This window comes from Sparus aurata, chromosome 6, assembly GCF_900880675.1.
Source record: "Sparus aurata chromosome 6, fSpaAur1.1, whole genome shotgun sequence".
Taxonomy (NCBI): domain Eukaryota; kingdom Metazoa; phylum Chordata; class Actinopteri; order Spariformes; family Sparidae; genus Sparus; species Sparus aurata.
Window position 1 is genome coordinate 4,608,941 of NC_044192.1, and position 24,446 is coordinate 4,633,386.

Here is a 24,446-nt window from a genome sequence, read left to right on the forward strand (position 1 = left end):
CATTGTGATGTTTTGCACATTTCCTTTATCCTTTATCATTTCATCATTACTGGACCCGTCTGAACTACTGATTTTTTTGTGTTTGATAACTTGGATCTGTCATCAGGAGGAGGGATGCAGGGATAAATCACAACAAAATGTTCTGATGTGTTCTTTGACAACATCTTCGGTGTTTTCCTGATGCTTCCACTAGAGGGCACCAAAGTGTGTAAATCTCAGTCGTTGAGAAAGTTTGCTGAATGTTGCAGGTGTCTTCTTCTAAGCCCAAACAATGTCTGTGCAAGGTGCAGAATTATGGAACAAACCTGCTAAATGTAGATCATAACAAAAGTTGTTTTTTTTTACAACAGTGCTGTACAAAATGCCCAAAAGTCAAGCTTGAGTAAAAGTAAAAGATTAATCTTTAAATGTAACTTTGATATAAGTGAACGACACCCATACAAACACAGTCTGAAAGGATCTCATATTAAAAGTATCAAAGTAATTTTATGGCAATAAATGTACTTCAGTGTCAAAAGTACAAGTAAAAGATATATATATTTACATGTATGCATATCATATGGGTCGATTGATTATCGATCTGGACAACTATCAGGTGTAATATTCGGCATTTTTCTGATAATTGGATAGAGATTTTAAACATGCACTCATTTGGCTCTGATGCAGAATGTAATCTGAAAAGTAACTTGTAACTAATGTTTTCAGATTAATGTAGTGAGTGAAAAGTCCAATATTTGCCTGCAAAATTTAGTGGAGAGGAAGTGCAAAGTAGCATTAAACGGAAATACTCAAGTTCTTAAAAACTGGAAGGAAGTACTTAGTTACATTCCATCACTGATTTTGAATGAGCCCCACTGAGTGAGACGAGGGTGACACTAGAGGATTCTGGGTAAGAAGTCCCCTGCACCACGCATTAGATTAAATACTATTTAATTGTCACTTTTAAAGAAGCTATTTCAAAGAGTTGAATCGAATGTCCTGTAAACTAAATGTTTGATGCTCCAACATGTTAAACTAAATATCTTTAAAAGTTTCAGTTACAGCTGAAAATGTGAAACAGAAATAAGTTTGCTGATTTCTCAAATCTCCGCGATATAAATCAACGGCCAGTTTTCTACCCAGAAGATACTGTTGTTAACAAGGCGTCACATGATTCAGTCTAGGAAATCTACTTCCTGTTCACAACCACACAAGCACGCCGAGTAAACGTGAACGGCTGTGAGATGTGTGTTTTCAGGTGTGTTGTATGGACACAGATAACTTCTAAAATGGTGCAAAAACGCTCGTCTGGGCAGAGATTTGTTTTCAAAACCCTGTTTATAAAATGAATCTTGTACGTGTAGATGAGGCCTGAGTAAGACGGGAAGACCAAACAAAAGCAAACTTTATTCAACAAGCTGAATTAACATGAAACACAGATGGATGGGAAAAGAAGGTGGGAAAAGACAAAGACAGGAAGTGTAACGCAAAACATGACACATGAGGATAAAACCTACAAAATGAAGCAGGAAAAAAACAACCACGACACCCTGAAGTTCTGTTTACTTTTAAAATGTATGAAAACAGCTGAATGAAGCTGAAGAGTCGTTCACTGCGATGTTGTTAATGGGCTAAAACATGCAAAAACACTGATACATGGTTCTTTCTGCTGATCTTTGTACTGTTACAGGAGACATATTTCATATAATCGACCTTAAAATATCCTCAAAAAGTCTGTGGGGTTATGATGTCATCACGTAACACTGATGTCATGGATCCGAGGCTTTAGGCGGTGGGGAAGATCAGGAAGCCAGTGAAGATGTGGCTGGTGCTGCTCTGGCTCGTGACGATGCTGTTGTACCTGGTCGCCTCCAGTGAGACCGTGTCTCCGACCTCCAGGTTCAGGACCGCCGAGCCGGAGGTGACAAGGAAACCTTCGGATGTGTCGCACATCATCTGGTGACCTTCGCTGCCCTTCATCAGCCTCAGACACACCTGGAAGAAGACAACAGACGCAGCGAAGAGCGAAGATGTCAGTCATTCAGTGTAGATCCAAGTGAATCTTACAGCTGGTTTCTAAACTTGATTCAGGACATGTAGGCGGCACACACACAATCATAACCAGTTAAAGGGATATTCCGGTGTAAATTTAATCCATGGTCTGAATCACCGTGAAACTGTGTTAGACTCCCTCTCGAGAGATCAAGTTAGCAGACCGCTAATTTACGGAGTTTTATCAACCTCAGAAACGACCGCACGACAACAATACACTGCAGTAAATGGATCCAAATATAAACCGCCACCAAAAAGCCACAAATAATGCTCAGAACAGCACCAAACTTCAGCAACAGTACAAATAGGGTCTCAGCACATAGTCCGGGGCATCTAACCTCCGCTAGCTTAGCTGGATTTCTATTGGGAAGCTAAAAACAGATTTCAACTCTCCTCCATCAGCTTCCGGGTCGGGGAAGTCCCGACGCGACGATTACCGAGTGCGGTTAGAAATGCTTAATTCCGTTCTTTTCCCTGTCCGCTCTCGATAATAACTGTCATAAACTGGCAGTTAAGACACATATGAACTTTGATTGCTTTTCCATGGAGTCATAATCATACATTTTCATCCATGAGCCGCGGAACTCTACTGCACTCGGTAATCGACTCGTCGGGACTTCCCGTCAACAGGAAGCTGCTGCAGAAGAGTGGTAAATTTAGTCAGCTTTTCAGTAGAAATCCAGCTAAGCTAGCGGAGGTTAGATGCCCCGGACTATGTGCTGAGACCCTATTTGTACTGTTGCTGAAGTTTGGTGCTGTTCTGAGCATTATTTGTGGCTTTTTGGTGGCGGTTTATATTTGGATCCATTTACTGCAGTGTATTGTTGCCGTGCGGTCATTTCTGAGGTTGATAAAACTCCGTAAATTAGCGGTCTGCTAACTTGATCTCTCGAGAGGGAGTCTAACACAGTTTCACGGTGATTTAGACCATGGATTAAACTTACACCGGAATATCCCTTTAAAAGTTTCTTTGTGCAAAAAAGATTTTGTACAAGTGTCTCAGAGTATCGAGCGCTGGTTAAATCCAGCTCAGATCAGGTTTGTAAGATCAAACTCTCAGACTCACTCTGCTCCTCGCTGAAACGTGGTAACTGAAGAAATAGATGCCTTTGACGACACACGTGAACGTTCCGTTTGTCAGCGTTTCACCTTGAAACCGTTCGTCCAGGTCGGGCAGGATCGGACTGTGGGAGGAAACAGGAACAGACTGTGAGTGTTTCTCATGTGGCTCTGAATGTTGGATACAACAAAGAAGTTCTTAAGATTATTAACCAAGTTTTCTGGGGCTTTAATGTTGCAACAAGACTTGATTAATCCTGTCGTCTCCTGTTACAGGCTGTGTCTCAATTCAGGGTCTGAATCCTTCGGAGGAGCATTTGAAAGCCAATTACGTCACAACGCCACGCGAAGGCTCCTCCAGATGCTCCTCCTTTCCCCTGTTTTTGGAGGATGCACGGCTACGATCCTTCGTGGTCTCACATATCCCAAGATTCTTTATACGCCCGGAAAAATAGAAATAAAGAGAGAAAATGGCGACATCACGTGGCGTAGAAATCGTGACGTAAGGGTAAAACATCTGGTGACGCAACCAGGAAATGCTCCAAAGGCTAGACCGTCACATTTAACAACGGCTGACGTGGTTAACAAGGTCTCTCTGAAGGACTCGCCTTCAAAGACCGCAAAGGCCGAGTCCTTCAGAGGATGCAGACCCTGAATTGAGACACAACCACAGTCAAACATCTTCACTTCCTGTTGACCTCCTCGTTATAGTTTGCAGCACTGACCTGTTGAAGACCATGGCAGTGTCGACCTCTGGTGTTTGAGATATCATCCGTTTGTAGGAGAAGAAGGATTTCTGCTGGTTTGAAGGACTGAAGGCTCTCCCCTTCAACCCGGGCCGGCCTCTTTCACCAGGCCGTCCCGGTAGACCCACGTCACCCTTCATCCCAGGCCGTCCCGGGGGGCCCAACGGACCTGGTTCCCCCTTCTGGCCCATGATAGGCTGACCGTCCTCACCTGCTCACACAGAGAAACACTCAGGACATGTGAAGAGGAAGTCAGTGTGAACCGACACTGAGATTAAACATCTGGGTTTTATTTCACTGTAAATTGAACGTCAACAATGTTTTTGTAATAAAAATAAATATGTACATCAAGCTGCAAAACTGCAAAATGAAAGGTGGACATGTTCTGTGTTTTGTTTATAAAAACTTTTTTGTGTATAACCAGGCGAAAAAATATTTTTAGCAAGTGTTTTTCTTTTTTTTTCTCTTAATGACAATCCATTTTCTAAGTTTTAAATTCTTTTTTCATGTGTGAAATGTCTTTGTCAGTGGTATTGGGAGTAGGAAAAAGTTAATGCTTTTTCATGTGTTGAGCCAAGTGGAAAAAAAAGGGGTTTGTTTTGTTTTGTTTTGTTTTTTCTGTGTGTGAAACTACGGAAGCCCTGTGGGGCAAGTCAGATTTTTTCTTTTGTGGTGCAAATTTTTTCTTTTTATTATTTATTTTTTTCTTTTCATGTATGAAAAAAATGCTTTCACAAGAATATTCTTTTTCGGTTTTGAACAGAATGAAAAATAAACATTTACATGATTTTTTTGTGTGTAAAACTACAGAAAGAGCTTTTGTATTAACAGAATTATTTCTTAATTTCTATACGTGTGTAACAGAGTGGGAAAAATTGTGGACGGGAAAAAAAGAAGTTTTTCCTAATCCTAATTGTCCCGTCAGGGCCTCCGTAAAAAATGTTTTTCAAGAGAATTTTTAAACTATTTTTCTGTGTGTGTGAAAAAAAATGTTTTTTTCTTTTTTGACACATAAAAAAAAAAAAAACGTTCTCACTTTCCCCTCAGGGCTTCAGTATTTTATTAATATAACCTTTAATTTAATAAACAACTGCTAAATCCAACTGACACATGTTGCAGTCAGATTTACATTTTCTCAAATCAGAAATGTTGAAGAAACATGTGAATAAAACATTTCAAATTTATCTGACACCTTCATGTCCAACATGAGCTCACCTGGATCTCCCTTCTCTCCCTTGGCTCCGTCCATCCCGTTGAGCCCGTGGGTGCCGGGGATCCCAGGAATCCCCGGAGCTCCACAGGACTGTGAGACGACCGGGCCGACGTGGACCAGGAGAAGAAACACTGCAGTACTGCAGCTCAGCCAGCGGGGCGCCTGAAGAACACATAACACTTTATCACTGTGGGGACCAGCTGTTTGACCCAAAATGGAGGGTTTTCCTTTTGCTAACTCAATAATCCTGAGTGTTTTTATTATTATTAGAAAGTTGATCAGTAAAAGTCACAAAATCAACTAGTTGGCTGTGACACGTCTTCCCTGAGGAGATTAAAGGTTGATATCTGACAATATTTCCATCTCTAATTTAAATATTCGAGCCAATTATCGACCCAGTCACTAGAATAAATGTTCAGAACTCATATTTCTTATGTTTCTACTTTAAGTGTCTTTAAGCTTTAGGCATAAAAGCATTTGGTTCAGGCAAAAAAGATCGTCGTGGGAAAATACTGCACATGTTCTTTAAGTGACTGACATGTTTTCCATCACCTGTCAGGCATTTAAAGTTATTTAGGACACATAACCCTGGTTCCAGTCTGGAGTTATATCTGAACAAAGTTGTTTCTCTTTTTATTCTTGGTCTGGAGCCACAGAAGGTAACTGTGTCCAGAGGTGTTTCACACCTTCAGTCAGAGAATCTCATGTTGATGGTTGAATAAATAAAGAATAAAGAACCAACTTCTCCTTTGTCTTTCATCTATTCTCAAGAAATCACCACGACAGTATTAAAACATCATGTTCTGGTTTAAAACATGTGGTTTTGTCGCCACAGACTGTTGGAGGACGTCCTGACGACTCATTAAATATATCCAAAGATTTAAAAATTACAAATGTTGAAATGCAGACACCAACACAACAAACTGATGATATGAAACTCAGCCAGTAAACATAAACACATAAACAACAACTTAGACTGGACAGCAACATCTTACTATTCTGATCAAGCTGGCAAATAAAAATTTCATATACAGATACAGATACAGATGATAGACATGACGAAACATGAGGCAACAATAAAAAGTCTATGAAACCATCAACAACGCCTGTCTGTCTCTCTAACTATCTCTGTTCCTTTGCTTACGTAGGACACAGAAGTCTCACCATTTGCAGGTAACGCGGTGACTCGTCTCGTGGCTGAAAGATAAGTTGGTGCAGACGGAGGTGAAGAGCCGTCCTGCCTCACAGCGACAGCAGCAGCAGCTCAATCAGGAGAAAACAGGAAGTGAAACGCTTCAAGACGGCACGATCGTCGTTCTATTGGTGTTCATGCTGATCACTGTGAGGAAAACACAGCGAGGAAATACAATCTGCAAGTGACAGAGGAGGAATAAAGCAAAGTTCAAAGTGTTTACGTCTATCTAACAACTAGAGATGGTTAGATTTTAGATTAAAAAACAATTAAATGATTTCTGAGGTCATGTTAGCAGAGTCACCGCCAGCCGCTTGGTCAGGGTTAGACAAACATCACGATCTGGTGTAAAAACTGGAGATGTTCGCCACAGAAACAGTTTGAAATTGTCACAGGTGTCCTTAAAAACACGTGACAGGTTTGGCGGCCATGTTGGCGTGTAAACCGTCTCCTCCACCTCCTGATGTGACAGGTGGATGATAAACCAACAACGTGAACTTGATACGCCACGTTTGATACAAATCTCAGTCTTGGATGTATCTGCGGTTTGTTGAAACATTTACTACCTGCTGTTAGCTTGTTAGCTCAACTAGCCGTGCAGCTGTCGGGGCTCAGGTGGTTAATTAATGATTTCTTGGTGATTGTTCCACAGGTGAGTTTTAATTCTGCTGAGTGTAAGAGGATGGATATTTCAGATTTGCTGCACCGTGGCCAACTGAAATGATGATCACATGTTTATCAATCAATCAATCAATTCTCTTCAAGTCCTCTCAGGACACTTTCTATATTGAACAGGTCTCGATCAAAGTTTCTGATTAATTTATGTACAGACCCAACATTTACCCAACGAGCGAGCACCAATAATGCTTCAATAAACAAATAATATTTAAGGGACATTCTTCTTTTTTATAAGATCTTTTTCTTTGGATATTTTAGAGACACTTTACTTCCATATCAGTGAAGTCTGCAGTCAGGACTTTCATCTATCATGCTTTGATTTATTTTTTAGTATTTCATTGTAGAGTTGTTTTAATATATGATTTCATTTGTTTCCACAAGCCTCACTTGAACTTTGATATTTAGTTGAAATAAAAATGAGACATCATTTCTCATTCCACCGTCTTCCATCGTTGCATGTTCACTTTCTTTTCCTGTATAATCTGTAATTATTATTCTTGCATTTATCTGACAAAGCAAATCGCTCATCAGAGGAAGTGAAACAGTTTCACAAGAGCTCAGGAAAAACTCCACCTGACGGAGAACTGATGATGAAGCATCGCTGGAGTCTCCGATTATAAAAATCTTTCCTCCAAATTAACATTTTGTTCTGTTTTTTTTCGGTGAACTTCCTCCGTCGTCGCCTCAAACACAATCTGTTTTCCTGGCAGTGTGTGGCCTCAGGATCAGTATCTGTTCCACAAAATATTTAATTTCCTCAACAAACAGCTGATGTATATTTTTGATGATTACATCCTGTTAAATACGCCAGTCTGTCATTTTCTGTACTTTCTCAGATCCTCTTTCCATTTCTTCCTCCTTTATCTCCATAATGTGCTTTGTATCTTTATTTGTTGATATCCAGAATGTAAAAAATCTTTTCTTTGTGTTGTTTTAGTCATTTTATCTCATCATTTGCAAATATCCTCACATGATTACTGTTTTTGGGGTAACTGCAGAGTTTGGTCTGGACGACGCCAGAGTGATTAAACTTATGATACTAAGATTTTCATGATTGCAACAACATTTGATGTACAAACTGAATATTTTGTAATTTCTCTGTTAAACTGCCCCTAAGTTGTTCTGTGTCAGTTTGAGTCACGATGAGCCTGAAGTTCAAAATGTGGTTCACACAAATGACAGATGAGGAGAAATTACTCAGATACAGATGTTCTGATCGTCTCTCCAGTTGTTTATCTGGGTTTTTCCAAGTTCAAATAATCCGTTTCCTTGCTGACAGAAGAGATATATCAACATATTGACAGAGTGGGTCAGTAAAGGAATACATACTCTGGATAAACTGTATTCTGTCACAGTTGCAGCCAAAAAGATGTAATCAGATTAGATTCATTCAGTAAAAAGGAGGATTACTTTGATTACATTTACACTAAAACATTTAAAAACAAAAACATTTTCATCTTTATTTTCTGTGATGATCAACATGATATTTAAACTTGCAACCAACTGAACATCCCTCGTGTCAAACTCCCCTTGTCCTCCAGAAACACGGTGGAAAATAAAACTTCTGGTCAAAGTGTGTTTGTCTTTTAACTTTTTATTGTTTTGACATCATTTCATAAAGTTTACATAGATCTGTTCAATCTTCTCACACAGATATTGGACACCATGGGGGATGTAGCGATGCATCGATCTGGATCGATATATCAATGAACTGATCACCAATCAAATAGCATCAATACAAAGTAAAAACAAAGATTCATATCACTGCCATTGTTAAGATACACCTTTATTTTGAAATTCCCTCAGCATGCCTATTTCCACTGAAGAATTTGGTAATAAAATTGTCAAATAATATTGTAGTTGCTTTTTGTGTCTGTATCAATGACACATGTTAAAGACTTTGTTATTCTAACAGATATCATATAATTGGCTAAAGAATCAATATAATATCATATCGTGATGAAACTTCAGATTTACACCTGTTCTGTTGTATGTGACAATTTGGTATTTATTATTCTATCTTGAAAAGAGATTTTTTTACCCGGTTGGATAAAGTTAAATGACGTGTAAAAAGGTAACCAACATGTACTTTTTATAAAAAGCCTCAGTATGAAGGAAGTGAAGACGTCTTCTCCTGTCGGTCAGTGAGAGTGCAGCAGGAAACCAGAGAAGATGCTGTAACCGGACGGGTTTCCTCTCATCCCTCTGTAGTCTTTAGTCTCCAGCCAAACCTCCTGATTCATGGACAGGTAGACCGCCAGGCTGCCAGACGTCACCTGGAATCAGTGAAGCATCATTTAAAACGTAAAATACTGTAAAGATTTTCATGGACGTGATGAGTCATGTTTGTTTTTTGTGCTCAACAGAACTAAAGAGATGTTTCACAGTATTTGTCAGCACAGTAAATCAGTCGTATGGTTTGTCGTACCTGTCTCCTGTTGCGGCGGTGGTCGCAGAACGGCGTCAGCAGATTGTTGTCCAGCTTCATCAGCACACACAGTCGGTCCTCCAGAGAGGCGTGGAACACAAAGTAATACGTTCCAGGTACTCGACACCTGCGACACACAAACTTATACACTTATTCTCCCAAAAACACTGCAGACGAATCAGGGAATCTATCAGCTTTCAGTCCGGATGCAACATCCTTCTGCCGGTTGCTTCAGCACTGAAATATCACAACAATGTTCCCAAAATGATGAATCCAACTGACTTCCTGCAAATGTTTTAACAACATCGATGAATTGCAATAAAAGTTCCCTCCTTAGTTCAGGCTGTCTGTCTCAAAAATGGAAGTTGACTTTTATTTTGAAGCAGACTATTCACAGGAAATGCAGTGTCTTCAGTTAGCACTGCTGACGTTCAACAAAAATACGTCTACAGAGCAAAAGACAGACACCGGATCGATTTTGAATACGTTTGGGAGTCATGGACGAGAAGCAGCTGCACATCTAGAACTGTGTGAGGTAACAACTCTGTTTCCCTCGTTAACGTTAAGATAAAAGATAGTTAACATATCAAACCAGTAACTGCTTAACATCCGTAGTCTGAATGATCTCAGCCTGCCATCTAAAATAATCTAGTTTGACCTCAACAAGAATAACAATATCCTGACTCTGACCAACACGATCACGTGTTTCTCTAACATGATAACATAACTGGTGGCTTCACACCTGAAGCGTCCCGTCTCTGTGTTGTAGTCGTCATTCAGGTTGGTGATGACGTTGGTGAATCGAATGACGCTCGACTTGTCGGGGTACTCGTTGGTTCCTCTGGCGACACTGAACGCTGCTTTGTGCTGGATGGCGACAGTTCTGCAGAAACAACACAGAGTGATGCTCAGAGGGACGATGACAGAACTGTGGAGCTCAACTGAACCTCTTAAATCCCACAAATTAATAATGAACAGCCAGATTATTAAGAAATAATAACCATGTCAACATGAGATCAAATGAGAACAGTGATCACCACTCTGCCGTCCTCATTAGGACACCTGTGCCTTGCTCAGGGCTTGGATCACCTACCCTGGATCTCCTGGCTCTCCTGGATTACCAGGCCCCCCTGGGAGCCCAGGTATGCCCTGTTCCCCGCTCTGACCTCGTTTACCGGACCATCCCATCTGCCCTGGCTCCCCCTTCTCTCCCTTCTGAGGCCCGAGCCCCCCGTCCCACGGTGTTCCTGTAAACAGCACCAACATTATGTACAATGCAGTTTAAGGGAATGGTTCAACATTTAGATAAACTTATATTCTTCCTGAGAGTGAGATAAGAAGACAAATATCAGTCTCCTGCTGTGTTTGGAGCTGCAGTCAGGATAGCGGTGGCGTGCACAGACTTTTTGAAGGGCAGGGCGAAAAGAAGGGCCCTAACCCTAACCCTCCAAAGAGGGCACTGTAGCACGTGTTTTGGCTCCCAAGAGGGCACTTTAGCTGTGTTTTGGCTCCCAAGAGGGCACTTTAGCTGTGTTTTGGCTCCCAAGAGGGCACTTTAGCTGTGTTTTGGCTCCTAAGAGTTCACTTTAGCGCGTGTTTTGGCTCCTAAGAGGGCACTTTAGCTGCGTTTTGGCTCCCAAGAGGAAACTTTAGCTGTGTTTTGGCTCCTAAGAGGGCACTTTAGCTGCGTTTTGGCTCCCAAGGGGGCACTTTAGCATGCATTTTGGCTCCCAAGAGGGCAGTTTATCATGTTTTAACCAGCCAAGGGGGCAGTTTAGTGTATTTTGCAAACCAAGAGGCCACTTTGGCACGCTTTTTTGGCTCCCAAGAGGGCACTTTAGTGCGCGTTTTTCAACAATTGGGCCACGAGGGGGGGTGACTGCCCCCCCTGCCCCCCCTTGTGCACATCACTGCAGGACAGTATTAGCCTAGCGTTAGCCTAGCGTTAGCCTAGCATTAGCCTAGCATTAGCCTAGCGTTAGCCTAGCATTAGCCTAGCGTTAGCCTAGCTCTGTAAGTTTAAACAGTGTGCACGACTTTGTGATGAATCTTTTATCGCTTCTTCATGTCATCTCACTGTGATGTCTTGTCTGTTTCACCGCTTCCCTTCATTCAAGACTAGTTTCTCCAACAGGAGCCAATAAAGTCGCCTCAACCCTCAGATTAGTTTGTTTCATCCACACACAGGAACAATTTAAATAATAATAACCAGTTTGTGATTCTAAGGTGAGTTCACTGAAGGAAATAGGTACAAAAAAGAAAATGGCTGCTTCTCTGATCCATTTTAAAACTTTTTAACTTCTTTTGACGCAAATTCTTTTCATGCTGATTATTTGACATTTAGCTTTGTTAGCATGCTTTCAAGCACACAGTGTATTTATGTTAAGTTTTGTTCCTTCTATTTTCAAGAACTTTTACTCCGTGTAGGGTTTCTTTTTTGGGGGCATTTCATCTTTTTTTATTGAAAAGCTGATGGTAAAGAGGAAAACGTGAGACGAGGAGGTGAGTGAGGGACAACAGCTGGAATCAAACCAGATGTTTTGACCTTGTGTTGCATTTTATTCACGTAAAGATGAACTGAAGTAGTAAAATTAAACCCTTTTTAATAGTTTTAAGATGTTCCAGTAAAGGACAAACACTGAAGGCACATTATGCAAAGTCAACACAATCCTCTTGACTATTTCCATAAAGAGGACAGCGACAGTTTGTTTTATATCCAAACAGTCTCTAGAAGGATCAATATGGCCTCTCTGAACCTCGACAACTCTGACTGACTGTTGACAACACGTGTGTCGGATACCTGAGCGTCCTTTCTCTCCTTTCTCTCCGTCACGACCGTCTTTGCCGGGCATCCCAGGAATACCTGAAGATGGAGAGACATGTAAACAAACAACAACAACAACAACAGATAAACAACATATACTGCATGTACACACAGGTACAAACCTGGCATCCCTGGCATCCCTGTTGCTGGGCAGGTCTCCATGGAAAACAGCAGGGGTACGGCCAATGACAGCAGGGCGCCGATCAGGAGGAGACGGTGATGGAGCATGATGGAGGAGCTGACAGGGAGAAGAAAAGAAGTAAAGGAAGGAGATTAGATGAGAGTAGAAAGAAATAGAAATGAGATGATAGAACCAAAAAGATGAGACCGGGAGAGGAAAGAGGAAGGAGAGACTTGAACGAGACAAGGAGGGATGAGAAGGAGAGGAGACGAGGACAGAGCGGAGGAGGACAGGAGGAGAAAAAGGTTTAAGACTAGATATGGAAGGAAGATGAGGTGAGGAAGGAAAAGAGGAGACCAGGAAGGAAACGAGGAGCAGCTTTCCTCACTAGTTTCTTTCTCCAGATGTGTTGATGTTGAATGTTTGTGATAAACTGAAGGATGAAGTTTTTCTTCACATGTTGTTCCGCTAAATAAACTCTTTAAAAGACTTCTCAGCTGGAAAATGCATCGTCACAGAGGAGAGTCACGAACACACCGCGGTCTTATAGAATATTATACACTTCTGTCGATTAAACAACCCGAAACATCTTCAGCATTAAAAACACAGCAGACGAGAACTTCTGATGCTTTAAATGACATTTTGCTGAGAATATTTACTTTTACTTAAGTAACGTTTTGAGTGTAATGGAGTACTTTCAGGAAGAAAGAGGCAACGAGGGAAGAGGAAGATGAGGAGAAACGAGGAAGAGGAAAGAAAGCAAGTGCTGATATCCAACGAAGTAAGCAACAGGATATTAATTTGTTAACAGAAGCAGATTCGCTTTCACAAATAAATGTCAACTACACATTCTTTTAATGTAGAAATGTAAAGGAGTACTACGTAGTTTTTGGAGAAGAGGTTCAAACTTACATTTACATTTTTACAATATTAATGAGGTAATACAAACTGTTTTCTATAACTGAATAAACAAGCTGTTCTCAGAGGAAAATAAGGTCCCAGAACTCTGTTTGAAGCTAGAAAGGTGGCAGGGTCCGCCACATGTAAACACAGTGAAACAGTATAAATTGTGTCGTTCATTCTGGTCAGTTTGTTTATTCAGTTTATTCAGTCATGAACACGATCTGTCTCTTCTCATTAAAACTTCTTCCCCTAAACTACAGAATGCTCCTTTAAGTAACAGATGAATAAAATGTAAGAAATGATTCAAACTCACCTGAGAGCACAGACTGACAGGTAAGTAAAAACACAGCACGGGGAGTTCAAAACAAACTGAGGTGAAGCTCCGAGTCCTGCAGCAGCAGCCGGAGGAGGAAGGCGACGCGAAAACCAAAAGAATCAGCAGCTTTTCACTCGGAAGTGATTTTCAGAGCCGCCTGAACGTAGTTCTGCAAATCTGGGAGGTGACAGACAGACAGAGATCCTGAAGCATTTGAGTTTTTAAATCAGCATTTTCTGTGTTTAGATTGAAACATATTTAATATATTTTGACGACACCAACAAGCTGCCAAACTGTAAAATACAGCTGACAGTGACTTCAGCTATGTACTGATTTGACATTTCTATAAAACACGTTCACTTTAAGTTTACTTACTTTCATATCAGGAGGTGGAGTCCAAGTGTTTCAACATTTGTAAGCGTGACACAAATGAATCTGTCCAGCTGTGTTTTGCCGTTCTGTCCGTCACATCTGTCGGCCAGTGCTGCTCAGTTTGACTCGGAGATGCCGGGGTTTTGCTTTTCCATCACAGCTGGTCTACCTGCTTCAAGGTGCATCATCAACCAGTGCGATAATGTCCTGATGTCTGCAGCACTATCGAAGAATCACCGCTAACAAAGAGGCTCAGTCTCTCTCTCAGCACTGACATGAGTTCAGTATTAATTTGAAGGGGAGACGGGTGCTTGTAGGCTGCAGTTGGAGACGACACTGCGGTCCAGTCCTACTCTGGAGCAGGTCGATTGCCGGCGCTGCTTGGCTCAACACGGCTCAGTAAAACTGGGGATGAAACTGCAAATCAGCGGCCAAAAGTGCCGATGGATAAACAGCAACTGTGGCGACCAAACCAGGTATTTTAGGCCAAAACATGTTCTTTCTTTTCCAAACTTGAACCGAGAGGTTTATGTGCCCAAACTGAACCAGAGCATGATCACAGTGATGTCACAACATAACATTTAAAAAAACCTTAAACCAGACAAAGTTACAACATGTCTGTGCTTTCAGTAACATGTCGTCAACATTCATACAGTGAGCAGCTGAATATATCATTGAGTGTTTTTAAAAACAAAACTACTGTAAAAATATATAGTTTTATTTACATATTTATTTCTATTTTCAAGATATATATTGTATACCTTTTTCTGTCACTTGTGGAGCACTTTGATTTGCTTGAAAGGTGCTTTATAATAAAATATAAATAAAGTTTGATGTGTTTCTGTGTTTTTATGATTTGTAACTTCAGCAGGAACCAGTGGAGCTGAGAATGGATGGATAAAAACACTGTTGGTGTTCGTCTTTCTGTTTGCAAATCTCCTCATTGGTTTTTTTTTTTGCTGTTGTTGTTGTTTTTAAATCCACTGATTTTACAGTCCGTACAAAATCTCCACCCCGGGGCTGATGGTGCTCCTTCGCTGCAGGAATAAGAGCTCAGGATGTGGATTTGCTCTTCCAAGAAGCAGATTTCAGCAATTTGATCAAAAATAACACAAACTTCCAAGACACACACACATTAATGAGAGGAAGAGGTCAACTGAGGACGTGCCAGAGTGGCAAAAGTGTACAAGAAAGAAGAAGTGCAAGAACAAAAACTGTTTCACTTCCAGATCCTTCAGAGGAGAATCGAACGACGAAAACTCAAAACTGTCCACACTAAACACCACCAGGAAAACTCTTTGTGACCCACATCAGCAAACGAACCAGATCATAACCTCACGTTTTATATCTGCCTTGCTGCTGAGCTTATAATGAAGACGTGACATCACTGGGGTTCAACAAAATAAGTATACAGCTGTATGATTATATGTTACCATCCTCGGCTGAAGTGATCGATATGAGAACTACGATCAAGATAAACACTTTTAAAGTGGTTCCTGAAAGCGTGAATGATTATCTGTTTCATCTCCGAGAGTCTGGAACAGGACGTGGTTAGCCTAGCTTAGCATAAAGACTGGATGTGGGGGGAAACTGCTAGCCCAGCTCTGTCGATATTCTGACCTTGACTTCAAATGTCAGTCTGCTTTTCAGTGTTTTCCACATGTGGATGTGAGGAGATGTCTTGGCTCACTTTGTTTGAAGGTTTTTACAGATGTTGTTACAGTTTGGTGTAAAAAAGGTGAGAACCCAAATAAAAAACACGAGGGAGGCAGTCGGGATAGAGAACAAAGCTTTATTTAACACAAGCTGAGTGACAAAAGTGCAAATCCCCAAAATACAAAGGAAAACACAAAAGCTAAACACAAAACCACAACCAGAAGGAGCAAAAAGTACAACTCAGGAATAAAAACCAGAAACATGACACGAGGTAACACAGCAGGTCACAGGTGAGCACAGGTAAAGGGCGGGAAAACAAACGATGGGAGGAACTGAAATGCAACACTTGACACACGACGGCACAATTTCAAAATAAGACAGAATCACAAACTGAATCAGGACAAATGGTTAAAGAGTTCAGCGATAAACCTTTTTTTTAATAAACATTAATTTGTTGTTATATTATGAAACTGTGAACTTTGATGATACGTTTCAAGTTCTGGGAACTACGACAAAATCTGTGCTTGCCTCTAAAATCTGCGTGTCATTCCTTTAATCTTACACAACACGCCCACATTCAGTGATAAAACTTTAATTTGGTTTAAGTTGCACTCAAGGACAAAAACAACACTGAAAGAAGTTGACATGAGGCAACATAAAGGAAACAAATCAGGTGAATTTGAAACAAAAACCATCATCAGTGTTTCACAAATGCTAACAGATGCTAACAGATGCTAATGTCTCAGGTGTTCAGCGCTGACTCCTCGTTGTTGTGACGTCACCGAGTTTCACGGAACTTTATTCTGAATCTGAGAAGAGCAGGAAGCCGCTGAAGATGATCTGCTTGTCGTGGGTGTCCCTCGTGTCACTGTCTCTCTGCTGGTCCTTGAAGGACTCGAGCCAAACCCTCTGCCGAGCTCTGAGCTGTATGACCGCGCCGCCCGTCAGAACCTGGAACACAACGCAAGCTTTCAAACCTCAGGTGTTCAAAACATTATGATGTCCTGTAAACCACACCTGGTCCCAGATTTAAGCTAGAATTAGACGTCTTTAAGGTCATAGTTAGTGAATAAACATCTGTATTTCAGACTGTGCAGGTGGAACCAAGTCGCTCTGGTTGTAATTGAGGGTGAGAAGTTTCCCAATCATAAACTAGAGATTCGTGTGGATAAATGAAAACCTCAGAAAGAGGAGAAATCACTTGATGATGCAAAGTTCAAGACGTTTATCCTACTTATTTTATTTCTCTGTACTTTATGTGTAAATGATCCTCAGCACTGAAACTGACCTGATCTCCGGTCCCTTTGTAATCACAGAAGCCCAGCTTGCTGGGCAGAGCTTCGCTGGCTATACGCAGACACATGCTGGTCTAAAACACACAAAACAACTGGTGATGACAACACAAAACATACACAGAGATATCCTCATAAAAACACAACATCATGAAGCAGCGGGAGGTGAGCGGCGTCTCACCTTGGCGACAGAGTTGAAGGTGAAGTAATAAACACCAGGAACTCTGCAGGTGAAGCGACCTGTGTCTGCGTTAAAGTCCTCTTGAGTTTTGTACACAGTAGTCTGGTAGGTTACGACCTGTTTTCACACACAAACATAAATATGTTACAGTGAAGGATTTCAGAATGAAACGGCTGAGCGACAGAGACTGTGATGGACGACAGACTGAACCTGGTCGAAGCGAGGATAACTGGAAACAGTCCTGATGGCTGAGAAGGCCGAGCGGGCCTGCTGAGGGGAGTGAACACCTGAGAGCAGAGAAAATCGGTTTTACAGGTGTTTATTACCCATATTCATCACCTGAGTACGTCTTTATAAGGAGGGCCAGACTTCTACATTCACCATCCATTCCATTCTGTTTATTAGTTTTCACAAATGAAAAAGAAATATTAACATTTGTTAATTCTGTGATTTGGACATTAATAACTCGTTATCATGGGAAAACTGAGGAAATAACATGTTTGACCATATAGGGCTAATTAACCTCCTAACAAAACAAGCAAAGGACGAGAACGAGGTTGTTAAAGGGGCGCCGATGAGCCCAAAACAGTGTTCTGGTTCAGGTGTATGTCCGTGTCATTCAGCCCACTGGAGATGTGCAGTCATGTCGACAAAACCTTCATGGTTTGAAATACAACCAGTGATATTAGACTTTGGCTGCAGCTGAAGGTGTCTCACAACAGTTTTAGATGTTGTCCACACGTACACAGGTCTTTTCAAAACCAGATTTCCAGTTTTATAAAACCCAGCTCGGTCAAACCCTGCTGTAAAGTAAGGTGGCGAGGTCCGAGCGGGGGGTCGCCCACACCAAGTGGCCATCCCGCTGTCAGAAGAAGGAGACAAGCCAAAAACAGTTTTCCTGTCTGGAGTTTTCTGGTGACCTGAAACATCGTTAACGTGTTTGGAAGGCCCAGAAACACGCACAGAAAAGCTTTTTATTAAGAAACACCTGTGTGTTTTATAACGAAGGTACGGAAGCCCTGAGGGGCAGGTGAGAAAAGGTTTCTTCCAATGATCCATTTTCAAAGTCTGGTCTGGATTTCCCTCCTGTCTGTTTATGAGTTGAGAACTGGTGGGATATAAAACTTTTGCCAGGATAATAAAGTTCCTTCATTTCTTTTTCGACTGTGAAAACACGTAAGAGAAAAACAACTTTCTCAGGAGAAAACAAAATGTGTCATCACCTTGGCCGGTGTTCCCTCCTTCTGGACCAGGACGACCAGGTTCACCAGGGAAACCCGCTGGTCCCACCTGTCCCTGGTAACCTTTATGACCCATGAGCCCTTGATTGCCCCGATTCCCCCTCTCCCCCTTCAGCCTCAGCAGGACCTCTGGATCCACCGGACCGCTGGCCATCACAGCTGGAGGATCAGACGGAGGATTAAAATTAAAGAATGAACGACTTCAGCAGAAACAAGTTGATACAGATTCTTATTTACACATCCAACAGTTCCAGTCTTTACTCTCTTAAGGGCCAAAGCAAAAACACCAGAAAATACACCTCGGAAAATAAAGTTCTATGAGCAGAAACCTGCCCGAGCAACAAATCTGCCGATCTGTGTTTGACCTTTACCTGGCTCTCCTTTCTCTCCCTTGGCTCCAGCCCATCCATTTCTCCCGGGGATTCCTGCTTGTCCCGGTTGTCCGTCTCTCCCGGTGCAGCTCACATCACATCGGCCGGTCGTCAGAAGCAAAGCGACCCCCACCAGAACCAACAGCCCATAATAACCTCCCATGGTCCAAAACACTGGAGTGAACTGTCAGTGATGTTTAGAAGAAGAAGAAGAAGAAGAAGAAGACTCTTAAAACATCATTCAATCTACATGTTAAGAAGCAATTTTACAAGTGAATATTATTAAATTGTTAACTGAACAGACAAAATATGAAAAGTATAATTTTTAGTGTTACGTCGGGGTTGTGACACTTTTTACAATTAAAAAGCTGTAATCATTTTAAACTAGAATGGCACACTTTGCTCATACTAGCCTCCTAAATACGCTGTGCATTATTTTCACAAAATGTAAGGAAAGTGAGAAAACAATTCCTGGATCCGTCTCTTTATCTGGATCCACATTAAATGTTAAGGGTCTATTCTGGACAGAGACGCACCCTCCATCCAGGTTTCATAAAAATATGTTCAGTAGTTTTTTTGTAATCCTGCTCACAAACCAACTCGTTCTCATTCTAGATTCTCAGAATATAAGAAATGGAGCAATGAAATTACAGATTTTGTAAAGAGGAAATGTTAACGGCAAAACTCAACTAAAACGATACATACTTTAAAGATTAAAGCGACCAGATGTTGTGTTTCACAATCTGGTTTCTGTCACAGAAACCAGAAAACAATCGTATTTTAACTCTGACATCTTCGATTGTTTTGTCCAACAAGCAACAATTTGAGACCAGCTGGAGACAATGTAAAAAAACTAAAGAAAGTTGAGATCCATCATCAGTTACTTAATAACAGGTCCAACACCACAAAAGTTACAATATAACAAAATCTAAGAACACATCTGTGTGAAGCATCTTTGATCATCACATCTGGAATCATGCTGATAAACTTTCATACAGATTTTCATAATTTTCAACAAGAGATGTTTAAAGATCGCTGCAGAAAAATGAACCATCACACAGACTTCTAGTAAAATGACCTTTACATGACCAAATGTTTGTGTGATGTTGTTGTAATGTTGACGGAACAACATAAACAAAATATTGAACAAGAAGTTGTGAAAAGAACGTTGATGTTTTTTACTCACCAGACAAGTTTTTATGTCTCCCCGGCTGAGATGTGGAGCAGCGACGAGCCGACGGGATTTCCTCTTTTAGAGAACAGATCGAGAAAAAACTTACATGAGACTGAAGACACACACACACACACACACACACACACACACACACACACGCACACACACACACACACACAGCAGGGAAATGAAACTCCTGATCTGACTTTTTTTTTATTATTATTATTCGTGTCCAGTTTGATATTTTGTGGTCAGACTGTGGTGTTTTAATTTTGCTTTAAACCTAAAAATGATCCATTCTACACTCAGGATACCTCAGTGCCCTGTTTCCATGGTAACATCCAGTAACACCTGTTGACCCGTCACAATACATTTTACAGTAAAGAGCAAAACACGACTCATAAGCTTTGATTTATTTCAGGATGTCGTGCTGATTAATGAGAAGAAAAAACAGTTTTGATGGACAGAAGTGGGGAAAATATCCTGACTGGACTTTTTTATATCATAGCTGTTAGTGCGTGAGTGGACATCTATCTCCCCTCACACCTGGACTTTAATCCTGATCAGCACCTGAGCAGACTTGTTACCTGAATATGAGGTGGTACTTACAGTGCAGTTCATCACATTGCCACCATCTCCTTCCTGTTCTTCCTCCTCTTCTCTTCTGTGATCAGCTGATGTTCAGGTCACACGTCAGTCACAGGTAACTAATAATCAGACTCCAGTCTAATTAAGAGGAGGTGATGTGTCATCTGATGCTGCAGGATACTGAGAAAACTGGTCTTTTTAATAGGGAACATTGTGATGTTGTTGTGGGCTGTTGTTGACACATTTAGGAAATCACAGTATCAAAATATTATTAATAGAAAATAGTAAAAGATCGATTGATTTGTGGCTCCTGTGGATGGATGACGCCTGAACATCGGACTGTACCGCCTGTACCTCCAGACTATGGAGGACCAGAAGTGTCACGTAAATAGTATTAAAACATTGAACTAATTGTACAATAAAAATAGGCATTCATAAATGAGTTTACTAATTAATTTGTTAATCTATAAATAAATAGACTAGGTTACAAAGTCATTCATTGTTTGATATTTTAATGGTCAATAAAAAGAGGAATTACAAATTAAATATGAATCCATCAATAAATAGTTCAAATTAAAAAGGGATTTACAAAAACAACATGTAACAGTCAATAAGTAAATTAATTAAAATACATTCATGAATTCATAAATAATAAAACAGTTTGAAAATGCAGTTTAAACTGAGAAATAAATACAGATTTGAATCAGACATTTATTTTTTAAAAAAAGGCAATTTTCTTTTTCCAAGTGTTTTTCATTAACCTTCATGATCATCACAGAGTTTGTGGCGCCCTCGTGTGGTCGTGTGATAAGACTACAGCCTGTAAATACAAAGCCGGCTTCAGTTCATTCATATTGCATTATATTCACTTTTATTACTAGTTTACAGTAAAGTCTACTTTCAATCTTTGTCCAAACGTTCAAGGTTTAAGTTCAAGTGTTGTGTTTGTTGATAAAAAGCCAGATATTTTTCTAAAAGGAGAAAAATATTGGACTTAAATTCACCTGGTGGAAACAAACATGACTCCACTGGAATGATATGTTATTTATTTATTATATATCTTTGAATACAGTGTAAATAGGCATCTGTTTGGTAATCTAACACCTTTATAATGGTGAATTATACACCGATCAGCCAGAACATGAAAAGAACTGACAGGTAAAGATGATATTTGTGCCTATTTGGTGATTCAATCTTAGAAAACTCTTTCTCATCTGAATACATTTCTTCACGAATACTACAGATTGCTCCTTTAAAACAACTGGTGGCCTGTTGGCACCAGGATGTCAGAGGATTCTTTGGGTCCTGCGGGTTCTGATGAGAGACCTCCAGGAATTAGACTTGTTCCAGTGCATCTCACATTATGTTTGATCAGATTTGGATCGAGGGAGGTCAGGTTGGCATCATCTCCAGTGTGTGGTGGCGAGTATTGAGCTGCAGGATTGGCCACTAAGATTGTGTAGTTTCACTGTCGTTGTCGGGTTGAGGCTCCGTCTGCAGCGGCGTTCAGGCGACGCCTCTCAAGTGACGTCAACATGATAACAGGACTAAAAGTTTCACAGTTGAACGGTGTTTTAACAAGACGATCATGTTGTTCACTTCGCCTGTCAGTGTTTCTTATGTCGTGGCTGATCACTGCTGTTTTTCAGACATGCATTAATGTTTTTATTCGCTGTACATTGTTCTCACCTGAGTTATTCTTTCACTACATAGATTTTGCCTTGTGATACCTTCAGTGAGAGCTCAGTCAAAGTGCCCATGCATGGAAACAGCTGGTCGGTGAAGGTGTGTGTGAAGGTGTATATGTGTGTGTTTGTATCCGGATCAGAGAATGACAGTGTTCCTCTGTTCCAGTCCAGATGAACTCTGATCCTCTGGAGCTTCTTCTTCACCGGGAGATCAGCGAGAAGACATCCTAACGAGCGTGCGCTGTATTTACCGTTGAAGAACTCTATCTGCCAAAACCCGGATTTCATGCGTCCCTTCTTGTGGAGAGACTCTGCTGCCGCACCGACGAACCAGGCGGGATTGTGTCCGACTTCGACATCCCAGCTGTGAGTCCCTGAGCTAAAGCCTTCGCGACCCCAGACCGAGCGATGGTAGTCGTTCCTCTCTGGGTTTTCAGGAAGCTTCTGTCTCTCTCCACGTCTCACACCGGTCAGATCTTCAGACAGGATAAAATCTGGGTGTGCTGTGTTTGGATCCAGAACCACAGGAGTGTAGGAGACCTTCTCCTTCATCTTGTTCCAGATGTTGTAGCTCAGGTTGCCCAGGTGTTTGGCCTCGTCTATCAGAGCTCCTGAGACCAGCTGTGGATCCTCCAGCAGGGGGCGCTGCTGGACTCTCTTCACTGCAGCCTTGTAGTTCTGCAGGAATGAGACGTCTTCAGCTCTCAGCTCCTCCTCTGTGGCTCTGATCGTGTCTGACAGAGCTGCTATGTCTTTACCCAGAGCTGCAGTCTTCTCCTTCATCATCTGAGTCTTCTGCTCCTCTTCCTCCCTCAGAGCAGAGATCCTGGCCTCTTCTTCCTCTTCTAGAAACTGATGAAGCTTCTTAAACTGCTCTTTAATCTGCCTCTCTGTCTGTCGGGCCTGGACCTTGATGTGTTTTGCTGTTTGATCGCAGTTTTCTTTCACTTGTTCAAAGACCTTCAATTTCTCTTTGAGGGGCTTCAGGGACTTCTGGAGCTCCTCTTTGTGATCTTGTGCAAACTCATGGATGGGTCTGAATCCGTGTGCTTTTGAGTCTCTGCAGGCGACACACATCGGCTGCTGGTGGTCCACACAGAAGAGTCTCTCAGAGTGCAGACTGCAGAAGCTCTGATCTCTGTCCTGTACGAAGCTCTCACACAGGTTCTTTAAAGCGAGGTTACGAGGTGGATCGCTCCTCGATGATCTCCTCTTACAAACCGGACACTCCTGTTTAGGTTTTCCCCTCCACCATCTCTGCAGACAGTCTCTGCAGAAGCTGTGGCTGCACGTCAGGACAACAGGGTCTTTAAAGATGTCCTGGCACACCGGACAGGACAGATCCTCCTCTGACCGGAAAGACATTTTCATACCAGGCTGAGTGGTAAACAGGAAGTTGTCTATCGTGGATCCAGAGAGCTCCCTGGAACTCACATAAACTGGGCGTCGTCCCCCCCCACGCCCTTAAACTCACAGCCGGCAGCGTGTTAAAGATGCAAAATTCCCAGTATTTCCCGTCTGAAGCTTTCCTCCCTCGGGGGCTGTTGTGGGTCTGTAGAGAGAGAGATTCTTATTGTCCGTCTCAGCGTGTCTGTGTTGCTTCCTGGTGGAGGAAAAATGATCTGCTTCCTGGTTTGTCTCGTGTGAGTTGGAGGTGGAGCTTTGCCTGGCAATCAATGTCAAATGCAGAACCATTAAGGAGTGACTAAGGCATGAGTTTCCCTTCGCAGCACTATGTTAGGTTTTCTTCATCAAGGACAGCAGTAAAACACTCATTTTTATTTTTTATTTGCATCCTGGGTAAGTAGACATGATTCTACTCCTACAGTCAGACAGGATTTAACCCATAAAGACAATCTAATGCTGTCGTTTGGTAAAGAAAGTTACAACTTTAGTTAACAATCAAAGTTGGGTCTTGATTACGAAATGGAAACACATGCATCAAAGAAAACCAGGAATAACTGTATTTTATAGTGTATATTAGCAAAGAGAGTTGTTTTGGTAATGTTTCCAAATTAACTTTATTTAAAACAAATGACCAGTAGAAAGTTTTGTGGGCTGTTTCACTAAGACTAATCGTCTAATTAACAGGAGAATAACGTCGTTTTTTTTTTTTTAAAGAACTGACCACCTGTTAAATTCATACTCAACAACAAATAGGAGGCAGCATATCATCATAACCACTAGTTGCTGCTAACTTTAGCTTCCATTAGCTACTTAGCTCAGTGAGCCATTCAGCTAGCAGTCCGAACGTTGCTTACACTGCTAGCAAAGAAGCTTTGGACTAGCTGGGGCTAGCTGGTTAGCATGCTAACTTCAGTAAATATCTCTTCACCTAGGCTAATACATCAACATCATACTGTAACATCAAC

At 41.4% G+C, this 24,446-nt stretch overlaps 4 protein-coding genes across 4 annotated transcripts; all 4 read right to left on the reverse strand.

Moving 5' to 3' along the window:
- Positions 1–1,366: 1,366 nt before the first annotated feature.
- c1qb (complement component 1, q subcomponent, B chain) lies at positions 1,367–6,397 on the reverse strand. The gene is made up of 5 exons (XM_030419965.1): positions 6,214–6,397; positions 5,052–5,211; positions 3,816–4,047; positions 3,098–3,215; positions 1,367–1,974 (listed from the first exon to the last, which is right to left on the reverse strand). The coding sequence occupies exons 1-5, from the start codon at positions 6,214–6,216 to the stop codon at positions 1,765–1,767; spliced, it is 723 nt and encodes a 240-aa protein (XP_030275825.1). The 5' UTR covers positions 6,217–6,397; the 3' UTR covers positions 1,367–1,764.
- A 2,100-nt stretch (positions 6,398–8,497) lies between these two features.
- Positions 8,498–13,683, reverse strand: LOC115583286 (complement C1q subcomponent subunit C-like). Its single transcript, XM_030419964.1, has 7 exons — positions 13,509–13,683; positions 12,294–12,409; positions 12,148–12,210; positions 10,441–10,594; positions 10,090–10,230; positions 9,348–9,474; positions 8,498–9,195 (listed from the first exon to the last, which is right to left on the reverse strand). Exons 2-7 carry the CDS (start codon positions 12,397–12,399, stop codon positions 9,061–9,063), a joined length of 726 nt encoding a protein of 241 aa, XP_030275824.1. The 5' UTR covers positions 12,400–12,409; positions 13,509–13,683; the 3' UTR covers positions 8,498–9,060.
- A 1,978-nt stretch (positions 13,684–15,661) lies between these two features.
- On the reverse strand, positions 15,662–19,911 carry LOC115583279 (complement C1q subcomponent subunit A-like). The gene is made up of 7 exons (XM_030419951.1): positions 19,811–19,911; positions 18,625–18,808; positions 18,236–18,412; positions 17,223–17,299; positions 17,013–17,129; positions 16,828–16,908; positions 15,662–16,490 (listed from the first exon to the last, which is right to left on the reverse strand). Exons 2-7 carry the CDS (start codon positions 18,785–18,787, stop codon positions 16,338–16,340), a joined length of 768 nt encoding a protein of 255 aa, XP_030275811.1. The 5' UTR covers positions 18,788–18,808; positions 19,811–19,911; the 3' UTR covers positions 15,662–16,337.
- Positions 19,912–21,135: 1,224 nt separating this feature from the next.
- LOC115583245 (nuclear factor 7, brain-like) lies at positions 21,136–23,757 on the reverse strand. Its single transcript, XM_030419881.1, has one exon. It carries the CDS (start codon positions 23,443–23,445, stop codon positions 22,081–22,083), a length of 1,365 nt encoding a protein of 454 aa, XP_030275741.1. The 5' UTR covers positions 23,446–23,757; the 3' UTR covers positions 21,136–22,080.
- Positions 23,758–24,446: the final 689 nt, after the last annotated feature.